The sequence below is a fragment of the Meleagris gallopavo genome, chromosome 15 (genome assembly GCF_905368555.1).
Source record: "Meleagris gallopavo chromosome 15, MGAL_WU_HG_1.1, whole genome shotgun sequence".
In the NCBI taxonomy this organism is placed as follows: domain Eukaryota; kingdom Metazoa; phylum Chordata; class Aves; order Galliformes; family Phasianidae; genus Meleagris; species Meleagris gallopavo.
The window spans coordinates 12747443-12760915 of NC_139418.1; the positions used below are offsets into that span (position 1 = coordinate 12747443).

Consider the following 13473-nt stretch of genomic DNA (forward strand, 5'->3'; position numbering starts at 1 on the left):
TCTCGCTGCTGGACTTCGCATCCCTGCCAGCCAGAACGCAGCTCTTTGAAGAGGCTGCACCTGGAAGGAAAGATGGAAAGGGCTGGAGAGAGCTGGGGGTGCCCACAGCCGTGGGAGGGAGCGTGGCACTGCAGTGCGTGGGGCTGTGTCTGTGCCCAGGTGGTGCTGGGAAGAATTGTGCCTTTTCATGGAGCTGGGTGAGGCTGGAGGTGATGCCTGCGTGCTTTGAGGAGTTGGGGGGTGCTGCGTATCCTGTGATAAACTGCCTCAGGAATGGGGGGGGGAGTCCAAAACCAATAGATGAGGGAAACCAGTGCCAGGGTCACACTGTAGCAGGGCCAGAAAGCAACTATGTTAAATGCTTAAAACCTTCCTTCCGCCACTTTGGGTCCTTCTCTGCTTCAAAGGGGTTTGGAGGTAAGGAAACTGCTGTTTTTTTGTTTCTGTTTTTTTTTTTTTTTTTTTTTTTTTTTTTTTTTTTTTTTTTTAGTATTATTATTACTGTAAATGAAGTTTGACCTTCTGTCAGGGTGAAGGACAAAGCCATATCCACCCAAGGAACTTTAACCATGAGAATGGATGGGACAAGGCACAAACCATCTGTCTACAGCATCCTCCATCTTCCCAACCAAAGCTGCCCTATGCAGGGGGTTTCCTCACACCTAACCCATGGTATATGGCATCTCCAAGTTGCATTGGTTGGGATGTCTCCAGCAGCACCACGGGGCACAAGGGAGAGCCTGGCTTGTGCAGGGCTGGATCTGGGGCTTAGAAACCCATGCCTGGGGCAGGAGGAAGAGGGAGAGCACCCAAGTGGAGTGGAAAGCTTGCTGTAAGACATGGAAGGAAGGAGCCACACCAAACCCATAGGCTCCTATCCAGCTCATCAGCTCTTCAAAGTGAGCGTGCCAGTCATTACAGAGGGGAGGGAAGGAGAAGGTGATGAGCAGCAGTGCACAGAGCTAGGAAAAGGGGGCGATGCTGTGAGGGAGTGAGGCCAATGGGTTGGGATCTGCGAGAGGAAAACAAATGTGAGCAGGAATGTTTAACTGATCTCAGAAGAAAACCCACAGAGTTGTTGAGATGTACCATTGGGGTTCAAGAACAGAAGAAAAATTCCTTACTCTGAGACAAGCTGACTCTTATTTAAGGATATTACTTGTTTCGGTGATGCCAGGCAGCCAGGAGAGGAGCAAGGGGAGCAGAAGCAGTAGGAAAAAACCCTGGCCAAGTCCAGCGTGTGCTGTGAGAGGCAATGGTTTACATTAGAGAAGGCTCTAATATTGCGCGATGGCCTCTAAGTGCGTTTTGATGATGATTATTATTATTTTCAACTGAGCAAATGACAGGAACATGGGCAGGGTATTGGAAAAGGCCATTTGGCTCTGAGAACAACATCCAGTGGTGCTGCTGAGCCCCTGCCAGAGGGACTGCTGCTGTGCTGCAGGGACTGCTCCCTGCGTCGACAGCGCTGCTCCCCACTGCTGTAACCATCCTCACTGTTTGGGCAATGATGAGGGTTGCATAAGCAGGAGTCAAAGTCAATTTGCTGTTTTCTCCTCCCTTAATTTCAGCTTCCAAGGAGCAAAGGATGGTGTGTTTAGAAGCTCTGTTGATACCCCTCTCCCAGCAGCGGAGCGCTTCTAAGCTTTTCCCTTTGCAGAACAGGAGAGACCTGCATTCAGCTCCTACAGCCTCACGCCACCCTGTGATCCCTTTTCCCCTTCTAGACAAAATAACAAGCTCTCTCCTTTCTCAGGACTGCATGCTCCTTTTCCAGACTTGCCTCAGCTCTTTCATCACGCCAATAAAGAAAAAAAGCCAATGCATCACACGTTGGCTGCGGAGAGCGGAAACCCTTAAACATCTGAGAGCCGGGAGCGAGGCGCTGTGATTTGCAAGGCCCCCTCTGCCCCTGTTGGGTCAGATGTGTCTTGCTCTGAAGGAAGAGAGAGGGGACTTGTTAAAACCTTGCCTATTTCTTGATCTGAGGTCCCGTTTTGGCTGTCCGGAGGCTGAGGCGTGAGCTGGGAGTGGGGCTGCCGAGGGGGCAGGGCAGCGAGCCTGCAGCGTGCAAACAGATTGTGCAATATTTGCCTTGCACAGAGCTCCCATTGTACAGCCTGGGAGTTCTGCTTTCAATAATTCCCCTGCTCATAATGCCTCATTGATGGCGAGAGAAAGGCAGTATTGAGGGCTGAAGGGGCTCCGGCTCCGAAAAGGGTTAAAAAATAAAGAAAAAGGGGGGGGGGAGGGAAAAAAAAAAGGAGATTTGAGGCTTAGTTTTAAACTTTGCTGTGTGGCCCTTATGGTAAATCGCAGCCGCTGAGAAGTATGCAGAGAGCTGTTTGCATAACCCGGTGTGCAGCAAATGCTCTTGGAGCCCAAACATGAGTGTGGCTGGAGCTGGAGGTGGTGGGGAGAGAAAGCAGGAAGGGCTGTGATTATTTTAATTCTTGCCCCAGGCCACGTTAAATTAATAACGAAAAAAGAAAAAAAGAGCTAATATCCAAATATTTGGTTAGAGAAGCAGCTGTGCAAATGTGAGCCGCTGTGCCAGCTGCAGGGACATCGGTCAATGCTCACCGCCTTGTGCTGATGGCTGGGGACTATCTCGTGTGCTGCTCCAGGCTGGAAAGCACCAAAAGGGAGCCCCGAAGCCTTTGTCTGATGGCTTCACCCATCGCTGCTGTAGAGGTATGGTCTCAGCTGGAAAGTGTCTGTAGGTGCATGGAAGCGCTCGGTCTGATGGGCAGAGCTGGGGGATGCTCTGTGTGCTGCGATGCTGCCAGCCCTGCAGCTCTCACCCCACGGGGCTCCCCATTGCTACGGCTGGCAGAACTGCTGGGCAGATGCAGGCTGAAGGCTTGGACTGAGAATGCCAACATCAGCAGCTGTAGCCAGGCGGGTTGCCAGGGGAATCCTCCCTGTTGTGCAATGCTGAAGCTCTCCAAGGAAGCTCCCAGCTCTTGAGACATCTCAGAGCGAGACCGGGCAAGTGACTGCCGTCAGTTCCCAGCAGTGAGAGGAGTGACTACAGGCCCTGAGCACTTTTTCCATGTGTGGACCTTGTGACGCATTAATCACCCCTAGAGCAGCGTCGCTGCCGGCTGCAATCGTCCTGACCTGAACCTTAGAGCTCTCGTTTCTTTCTCTCTCTCCTTTTCCTCCTCCTTCCCAGCTGTTCCCATCTCCTGCCTCCAACAATCCCAGGCAGGGCTGCTCTGACAGCAACATTTATGCATGTTAGGTGTTAGGAAAATCTGACACAGGGAGCTGGGGGGGTCACTCTGCCTGGAGGTGTTCAAGGGGTATGGAGATGTGGCACTGAGGGATGCAGTCATGGTGGAATGGGTTGGGGTTGAATCTTAGAGGTGTGTAGGGACACCTCCTTCCTGAGCAGCACCCTTTCATCAAGTCCGGTTGTTTTCTACAAAGAGGGAATTATTCAAAGCTGAGGAATTCAGGGGAGAGCAGAGAGACGTGCGGGAGGACAGCAGTGCAAAGGAGAGTGGGGAAGGGAGGAGAGGAGCAGCAGAAGGAAAAAAAGATGAACTGATGAACGCCTGGGGATTAATCAAGCCTTGCTGAAGGGTTGCAGGGAAAGGCACAGCCAAGTGCCAAACGTCCCCACTTTTGTGCCTCAGCATGCCTGATGGGGAGACATGGGATGGGAGGGCTATGGGCACGGGGGAGTGTCTGGGGCAGAGAATGTGGGGATGGCCCAGGGAGATGTGGAGGAAGAGAGCCCAAGGAAAGGGGTGTGCAGGGGAGGGGATGTGGAGGGGCTAAGAGAGCAGAGCCTGGGGGGGACACAGCAGGGGGAGGCCCAAGGGAGAGGATGTGAGGATGGTGGAGGGGCCTGGCAGAGGGAAGTCTGGGGGAGGGGGTAGTGAGTGGGGGGCCCACAAAGGGAAGGGAGGGCATGGGGGGGGTAGGGGCTCAGAGGGAAGGGGACAGGGGGCCCTACAGAGGGGAGCCATCTGTTTCAGCTGCTCCTGGGAGCTAACGCTCTGCAGAGCCATCCCAAAGCCCATGCTGAGCCCTTGCCATTGCAGCTCTGGGTCCTGAAGTCAGACATGGGTTGTGCATGGGTTGGGGGGGAACATGCTGGGTTGTACTGTGTGTTGGGAGCCCTCCGTTCCCATCCACACAACGGACAGAATGATGCCAAAATGCTCACCTGGATCTGTGTTCTGTGAGCAGTGTGAGCTTCCAAACTCCCTGTTCTGTGCCAAGTCCTGCCCTAAGGAAAGTCGAGGAGAGAGGTGTGTGCCATGCACAGTGCTGTCCTGATCCCTCACGGATGCAGACCCTGCAAAAGGAGTTACACAAGAGTGTCTCTCTCAGCTCTCGCCAAACTCTCCCAAAGCACTGAGGCAACAATGTGGCCCCTTGTCCCAGTACCCTACGCCTAGATCAGCACTTTTATATGGGCATGGACACCTATTTTACACCAAACCCTGCCCTGGGCTGTCTGTGACCATGGCAGTCACAGTCCCTTCTCTACCTCAGTTTCCCCACTATATAAAATGGGTGCAGCAGTCCCCATCCCACAATACATACATATACATAATTATCAGCACGCCCTGCAGCGGCCTGCTTCAACACTGGAGACGTCCCAACAAGTTTCTGCAGCTCTCCTTTCCTTGCCCTTGTGCTATCTGCATGGGGCTGGACGGGTGCCGTGGGGCTGCGGGTCGGGGCTGAGCATCGCACCGCAGGGGCCGTGCTGTGGGAGAGGCGGGCAGCCTCGCTTAGGACCCTGCATGCTTTGGGTTTTCCCAGCTTTTTCCTGGAGTCGCTGAGCGAGCGGGGAGGGGCCGAGCTTGCGGCTCCCCATAAACCTGGACGCTGCGCCCACGGTCCGGACAGTTGCGTGGACTCACGGTGTCCCTCGGAGGCTGCATCCCCATGTCCTCACCCCCCGCGTGGCTCTGCGCAGCCCTCCTGCCCAACCCACAACGCTGAGTTTCCAGACTGAGAAAGACTTTGGGAAAAGAGAGAAGAAGGAAAAAAAAAAAAAAAAAGAGGAAAAAAAAGCCATGGTGGTGTGGGCTGGTCGAGAAATTCTTCGGGAGAGGACGGTGAGAAAAGGACACGGCGGCTGTTTCCCAAAGGGTGAGGACGGGAGCGCGGCACCGCTGGGCTTGAACTTTAGCACCCTCTTCTGCGGGAGTGTAAGTAAAAGGATCGGCTCATCCTGAGCCAGCACGGCGCTGGGGCGGAGGAGAAGGCGGCCGCTCACTGCGGAGTGGGTTTTCTGTGCTGCTTTGGAAAGAAATAACAGGGGAAAAAAAAAAAAAAGAAAAAAAAAGGAAAAGAAAAAAAAAAAAGAGACGCGTTGAGAAGCCAAAGAGTGCTTGTAGCACTCCGAGTTGCTTTGGGGCTGTTCCTAATCACCGCGTGAGGAAAGGAAAGCCGTGCATGTGGGTTTGATTGGAGCGGCGCGATGCTTGTTTTCTTTTGACCGATCGCAACCCAGCCCCACCGCTCCGGGCTCTTTGTGTGCGTGTGAGCGTGCCTCGATGGGAGCTCGTCCCGCTCCATTCCCACCCGCCATCCCCTAAGCTGGGGGCTGTCCGAGGAGGGGACATCCGCACGTGTCACTGTGATGCTGTAGGTCGCTCCGTGGGCAGCACGCACCGCTCTGGGATGGCTGTGTACGCCCTCACCGGCTTCTCGCTGGTCAGCCTGCTCAGCTTTGGCTATTTATCCTGGGACTGGATGAAGCCTGGCTTGGTGGCCGACGTGGCTACGAGCCCCATGGAGAAATCGCTGCCTCCCGCCTTCACCCGCCCGCCGCACATCATCTTCATCCTGACTGATGACCAGGGCTACCACGACGTCGGGTACCACGGCTCTGACATCCAGACACCCACCTTGGACAGGTTGGCAGCCGAGGGCGTCAAGCTGGAGAACTACTACATCCAGCCCATCTGCACGCCGTCCCGCAGCCAGCTGATCACCGGCCGGTAAGCCCCCATAGCTCATTCCTATACGGGACCTCTCCTCTCCCATAGCTCTGCAAGGCTCAAGCCCCGCTCATCGCAAGGCAGATATCCCAATATGTTGGTAGATACTTCATCACTGCTGGAGTTGGACTCCTGATGGATCCCTTCCAACTTGGGTTATTCTATGATTCTGTGCTGGAGATCCTCTAGAGAAAAGAGCCTTCCTGGCCCTGTTGGGTAAAGAGTTGATTTTTGCATGGTTTTGTAATAGCATGTGGCAGGTCACCAGCAGTGAAAACGTTGTTCCAAACAACCAAAAGTCACTTTGAGAAAAGGCAGTCCCTGCCCATGAGGTCCTCTGGTGGTGGGGCGAGGTTCTCCACCTCCACTGCAGACTTTGGGTTGGTTTTTTCTCACATGGGAATTGGCTGCTGGGCTGTCAGGTGGAAGAATGCTCCCCTGCACTGCTAGCTCTCCCTTGGGCTGTGCTTTTCCTGCTGCTCTGAGCAGGGCAGGGTGGGTGGGAGGTTTCTCCATCCTATTGGGCACATCCTAGTTTCCTGATCATGAGCCTTTCAGCCTCCTGGGAACTGATGGGGCTTTCCCTGGAGTAAGATGATTTCCCTGCCCTGGTATGATTTCCCAGCACTTTCTGTAGGAGGCAGATTAATCAGCATCCCTCGATGTGGTGGCTATGGATGTGGTCACCTACTGCTTGGGGTGGTGGAGCTCAGTGGGGTCCACAAAACCCTCTCCTCTCTCCTGGTGGCTCCAGAGGGAGCTCAGGCATCTCTGGGGTGTGTAAAAGCGGATGAGGATACATCTGGACTCAGGCCTCAAGTTGCAACAGGAGAGGTTCAGGTTGGCTATTAGGAAAAATTTCTTCTCAGAAAGAGCAGTGATGCAATGTCACAGATGCCCAGGGAGGTGGGGGGATCAGCTTCCCTGGAGGTGTTTGAGAACAGTGGAGATGTGGCTGAGGAACTTGGTCAGTGGGCATAGTGGGGGTGGTGGGTTGACAGCTGGACATCTTTGAGCACTATTCCAACCATAGGGCTCCATGGGGAAAAGCAGAGGAGCACAAGGAGCCACCTCCTTCCTGAGCCAGCACCCTTCTGTGATTCTACGATAAGTACCTCCCTATATCTGTCACAGAGCTTGCTCCATGGCATTCGGCTGGGTGACACAGAGCGCTGCACATTACTGGGGTCTCCAGAACACAAACTGCCACCATGTCCCACCCAGCATTACTCGCATCACCACTGATTTGGCTCTTTCCTGCAGGTACCAGATCCACACAGGGCTGCAGCACTCCATCATCCGCCCCCGGCAGCCCAACTGCCTGCCCCTCGACCAGGTCACCCTGCCCCAGAAGCTGCAGGAAGCCGGTTACTCTACGCACATGGTGGGCAAGTGGCACCTCGGCTTCTACAAGAAGGAGTGCCTGCCCACCCGCAGGGGCTTCGACACCTTCCTGGGCTCCCTGACAGGCAACGTGGACTACTACACCTACGACAACTGCGACGGGCCGGGCGTCTGCGGCTATGACCTGCACGAAGGGGAGAATGTGGCGTGGGACCAAAGCGGGAAGTATTCCACCTTCCTCTACGCCCAGCGTGTCAGCAAGATCCTGGCATCCCACAGCCCCAAGGAGCCCATCTTCATCTACGTGGCCTTCCAGGCAGTGCACACTCCGCTGCAGTCACCCAAGGAGTACATCTACCGCTACCGCTCCATGGGCAACGTCGCTCGCCGCAAGTACGCGGCCATGGTGACGTGCATGGATGAGGCAGTGAAGAACATCACCTGGGCCCTCAAGAAGTATGGTTATTATGACAACAGTGTGATTGTCTTCTCCACGGACAATGGTGGGCAGACGTTCTCTGGGGGAAGCAACTGGCCGCTACGGGGCCGCAAAGGGACCTACTGGGAAGGGGGTGTGCGTGGCATCGGCTTTGTCCACAGTCCTTTGATCAAGCGCAAGCGACGGACCAGCTGGGCACTGGTGCACATCACAGACTGGTACCCGACCCTGGTGAGTCTGGCCAGAGGCAACCTGAGCAACGTCCCAGGCCTGGATGGCTACAACGTCTGGCCTGCCATCAGCGAGGGGAAGGAGTCACCGCGAACTGAAATCCTGCATAACATTGACCCCCTCTACAACCACGCCAAGTACGGCTCCTTGGAGGATGGCTTTGGTATCTGGAACACGGCCGTGCAGGCCTCCATCCGCGTCGGGGAGTGGAAGCTCCTCACCGGGGACCCCGGTTACAGCGACTGGATCCCCCCGCAGACGCTGACCAACTTCCCGGGCAGCTGGTGGAACCTGGAGCGGCTGACCGATGGCTTGAGAAAATCCGTGTGGCTTTTCAACATCACTGCAGATCCCTACGAGCGCTATGACCTCTCGGAGCAGCGCCCCGACATCGTCCGAGCTTTGCTGACCCGTCTGGTGCACTACAACCGGACGGCCATCCCAGTGCGCTACCCTGCTGAGAACCCCCGTGCCCACCCCGACTTCAATGGAGGTGCCTGGGGGCCTTGGGCCAGCGAGGACGAGGTGGAGGAGTGGGAAGGTGGAGGTGGGGACCCCCCCAAGAGTCGGGGCAAGAAGAAGAAGTGTAAGATCTGCAAACTGCGCTCCTTCTTCCGCAAGCTGAACACTAGGCTGATGTCCAACCGCATCTGATGGAGGGTCCCCAGTGCCGATGCAGCCTGGCCAGGGTGGAGATAGAGATGGCAGTGCTATGGGGTGGGATGGAGGGAGAGGGATGGATGGGGGTTCACCCCGAACACTTCTGCACTTGGCCAGACCAGCAACCACAGAGAGGGCAGACAGACCAGCAGGGATGGGCAATGCGGGCTCATGGCTGCGCACAGCCCCTTCAGAGCCAGACACGTTCTTCTTGAGGACCATGCAGACTGTGAGCTTTGGCCATGGCAGCAGCGCAAGGGTGGGGGTGTGGAGCGCCCGGCCAGCCTCAGCCACTCTGGCTGCATTTTTTCCCTTGGTGTTTCTCTGTAGATACGTGTTGCTGACTTGCTACGTGCTGCTGAGCAGCTGCTTGGTTTGCTCTTGATCTAGGAACTCGAGGGCTTCCCCAAACCCAAGACAATGGCATTTCCCCTTTATACTTCCCTATAGAAGGATGGCTTCCTGGCTGTGGACTCAGCTTTTGTGTGATGAGGTCCTCACCTTTGGCCATGGCTTCTCCTCTCCACTGGCTTGGAGCGGCCAGGAGCAGCCCTGGAGCTGTGCCTGTAAGGACATGGTTGAAAGGAGTGCCTTGATGCACGCAGAGGACAAATGCTTCTGGATAGCTCTATGCATGGGAGGCAGCTTTGTCTCAAAGGTCCCCAACAGTCCATCCCCAGCTCTGCCTGGTTTGGACCCATGGCTGCACAGCTGGAGGCACCCCTAAATTCTTCTCTGTACATCCTACAACCAAGCCCAGGACAGACAAAAAACCTCAGGAAAATCTCACAGATCTGCTCCAACACTGCAGGACATGGAGCCCCGGGGTCATGGGGAGGGGCATCCCTTCACCCTCCCCCTTCCTGCAGGTGGGCAGGATGTGCCACCACATCCCCTCGCCATGGACACAGCGCTGTGCCCCCGTGCTCCCCGCGGACGTGCGCTCCGATGGGAGCTGGCGCGGATGAAAGAGGGTAAATAGCTTTAAAAGCATTTTGGATGCACGGTGCATTTCCATTTACACAATGTGTTTTACATTTCTCCCCACAGGTTTCTCTTGGTGCAGCGCGTGTAGGCGAAGGCCCTGCTGTGAATTTTGAAAATAGTTATTTTTGTCTCTGGAAAATGAGGCCCGTTAGGACTTGTCAGCTCTTGGATGAGCAGTGTGGGCTTTTTTTTTTTTTTTTCTCCCTTTTTTTTCCCCCTCTTTTTCCTTTGCAAAATAACATTCATTTAAAATCTGTCATTGAAAGATGTGACAATTGGCAGCGTGCACACTGAATACCTTTCAATGCGCTTTCAAGCCCTGTGTGTGAGAGGGACGGGGACGGAAGAGAATGCAATGACACGTTTGTATTTTTTTTTTTTTTTTACTCTTAGCTGGATTATTTGGGGGAATTGGGATTTTCTGTAGAAACAAAGAAAGAAAAAAAAAAAGAGCTGACAGCAAGGCATCCTACAGGAGGCCCTCTTCTTGTAGAGATGGGGAGGAGTTCGCAATGCTGGGGCTTGGCTGTTGGCACATCTGGCCGTGCTGCTCCGGGCATCCACCACCACACTGCTGGCCCAAGAGCACGTAATGCCCTCCAGGACAGGACCCGTAGGGCACTCAGCTCCTCCCCATCCCTAATGCCCCATCTCCATCCCTGGCTCATCCAGCAAGGTGCTCTGTCGCTGCCATTTGGCCAAGCCTCTTGGCAAGCGGTTGCCAAATTTAAGGCAGGAGGAGGATGCTGAGTATCACGCATTCATTAAGGTTGAAAAAGACTTCTGAGATCATCACATCTAACATGAGATCAACACATCTAACCCTGTCACCCTTATTGCCCAGTAAGCCTTGTCCCTCATTATGTGGGGTGAGACTCACCTGAGATTCTGGGGTGGGCAGAAGGAGTGGGGCTGGCTGTGGGGCGGTGGCAAGGCGTGTGGAACAGTTTTCATTTCCATATTTATATAAACATGTCCAAGTTTAGTCCTTCCTTTATTTCATTTTTTTAATTATTTTTTCAAAAATGGAAATTTCCATGAAAACATGTTTGATATTTCTCCAAAGGGTTTCAATAATATCTCATTGAAAATGCTCATCTTATCTCATCTCCAGCTCTGATCTCTGGGGCCAGTGCTGGTTTTGCACAGTCAGTCTAGCCAGAGTTTGGGGTCTGAATTCTCTCTTTAAAAATAAATAAATAAATAAATATAAGGCATTCTGAATTCTAGAAAGAAGAAAAAAATTGGAAAAGAAAAAAAAAAAAAGCGTTAGTTCCTGAAAAGAGGAAGAGTGGGCAGAGATGTCTCTGGGTGTTGGGGAATGCAGAGCCCGTCCCCTGTCCCACCACTGCTCGTGAACGGTCCCAGTTGGTTTGGATCCAGCAGTGCAGCTCTGGACCAAGGAGAGAAGAGCAGCGATGTGCCAAAATCATGTGTTTTCACACCATTCATCCCCCCTGGGAGAGCTCATGGGCTCCAGTTAACATAGCTGATGGGTGAGACGCTGCTTTGGAGAGCTCTTCGCCTTGCTGTGGAGATGCAGCACAGAGATCTGTTTACATAGGGAAGCCAAGAGCTCACTGTCCCACTCTTGGGAGAGTGCAGTGAGCCCCGGGCTGGGAAATAGGGCAAAATACGGCCCTGTGGAGGGATGGGCAGGGGATGGAATGGGATACAGCTGAGGATTGGCATAGGGAAGGGGATGGAAATGGGTTTGAGGTTGGGAATGGGGATGAAGATGGTGATGACAGAGGGTGGAGATGGTGTTGGAAATGGGATGGGGTAGGATGGAGTAGAACAGAGATGAGTGGAAGGAGGTGGAGATGGGGATAGGATTGGAGATGGGATGGGAATGGAGGTGGGAAAGAGATGAGGATGGAGATTGGAACTGGAATGAGGATGAGAAAGGGGATGTGATGGGATAGAGATGGCATTAGAGATGGGATGGAATAGGGATGAGGGTCGAGGTGGGAAGGAGACAGCTATGGAGATGCTGATGAAGATGTGATGGGTCAAGCAAGCAGCAGGAAAGAGGATGGATGTCTCCCAGCAAACTGCCACCTGGGAGGACAGCAGGACACCCTGGGCACCTCTTTCTAGGGAGAAGCACAACAAGGGGCTGCCTGTCACTCCAGAACCTGGGATTAGGGAAAAGGTGGCCCCGGGCTCTCCCATCACACCAAAAGCAGTTTCTGTGTTGCTGCTGGCACAAGTGCTGGTGCCCACAGATCGTTTGCCATTTGCAAACACAACCTTAAATGTAAAAATGCTCACCTTACCCAGGTATTTATAATCCTCACCTAAAAATAACCAAGAATTCAGCTTCCTGGAGGACAGCAACTGAGCATCCCCCAGACCCCAGCTTGCGTGTGAAACTGTCCCAGTAATTTTGGGATCTCTGCAATATGTAACTCACAGCCGTGCTTACCATGTCTGTGAGACATGGCTGCAGGCTCTGTCAACCCATACAAGCCCTGTGCTGGGGGGGTGGCCATTCTGCAGCCTCTCTGGGACACACTGGGTCCTCCTGAGTCCCTTGGCCAGCTGCCTATCCTATGCTTTCAGGGCTTGGTGTGCAATCCTCAGTCAGAGCATCCTTCCTTGGGCAGGAACTGGAGAGCCCATGCCAGGCTGCAGAAAGGAAATATCTGCATATGGAGCTGAGGGATGTGTGTGGAGGTATTTCGGGAAGGGCAGGCGGGTAATGGAGAGGAGGGGATGAAGGTCTCCATCAGGTGGCCAGACACAAGCACTGCTGGTGGCTGCATCCCAGAGCTGTGAAGGAGCAGATTTCTGAGTGGGAAAGGAGATTTCAGATAAGGGGATGCAGCACCTGTCAGTCAGCTCGGAGACAAAAACTCCCACTTAGGAAGCAGCACCAACACCAGCACAGAGGCATCAGGGCAAGTGCTGTCCCCTTCCCACCACCGTTGGAGACCCCATGCCCGTGTCCCACCCATGGGTGGGAATTGGGCCCCTGCCCTTACAGCTTGGTGTGGGGATGAAAGCAGGTAATGGTGCAATTAATGGAAAAGCCATTAGGCCTTTCTCCTCCTCCCCCTCCTCTTCCTCACTCCGCCACTTGCTGTCCTCCTCCACTTCCACCTCCTTTCTTCTCTCCCTCTCTCTGCTCCTCCTTCTCTCTCTCTCTCCCCTCGAAGATTTCTCCCTATTTTTGTCTGGATAGAGCCTTTTCTTTTCCTATTAACCCTTCCATGGCAGCCTGGAAGGGAACTAAACCAATCTCATCTGCCCAAAGCAATGCCTTCCGCTGAGAGTCCCTGCTGCTGGGGCTCTGATTGCTCCTTTTGCTCCTGCAAAAACAACCAGAGATGGGACAAAAGAGGGTCAGGAGTCCATAGGGTGCAAGGGATAGTGGCTGTTGGAGGTGGGGTGTTGGCAGCAAAGTGGGTTTAGGAGGAAACCTTTCCCTTGAGGCCTCTGAGTACCACTTTTAGTGCTCTTCCAGTTTCTTTTTTTTCTTTCTCTTTTTTTTTCTTTTTTTCTTTTGTGTTATTTATTTTTTAATTAACTGAAAAACTGTTTTTTCAGCACTTTTTGCTTTTTTCCCTCTTTGCTCCCCTTCTGGCTTTGTTTTAGGCCAAGCCACCCCCGGGTGCCAGTGACTGGGGCCAGCCCCAGCGAGAGAGCCCAGCTGCTGGCAGGGCGCTTACAGGGACCTGGGGAGCTGCCATCATTTTGCTGCCTTCGCCTGACACACTTCTGCTCCATCTGCTGCCACCCGCCCTTGCTCTGCAGCAGCCCGTCCCCCACCCTGCAGCCCCCCAGGGACTCTGGTGCAGGGTACCAGCAGGACCTGCATTTGGGGGGTGGGGG

General features: G+C 54.0%; 1 protein-coding gene across 1 annotated transcript; it reads left to right on the forward strand.

Moving 5' to 3' along the window:
* Positions 1–4659: 4659 nt before the first annotated feature.
* ARSI (arylsulfatase family member I) lies at positions 4660–10738 on the forward strand. The gene is made up of 2 exons (XM_003210409.5): positions 4660–5975; positions 7239–10738. The coding sequence occupies exons 1-2, from the start codon at positions 5656–5658 to the stop codon at positions 8641–8643; spliced, it is 1725 nt and encodes a 574-aa protein (XP_003210457.1). The 5' UTR covers positions 4660–5655; the 3' UTR covers positions 8644–10738.
* The last annotated feature ends 2735 nt before the right edge of the window (positions 10739–13473 follow it).

Coding starts and splice junctions, on each gene's coding strand:
- ARSI (XM_003210409.5), top strand. CDS start 5,656: ATGGCTGTGTACGCCCTCACCGGCTTCTCGCTGGTCAGCCTGCTCAGC. Junction 5,976..7,238: donor AGCCAGCTGATCACCGGCCG/GTAAGCCCCCAT, acceptor TCTTTCCTGCAG/GTACCAGATCCACACAGGGC.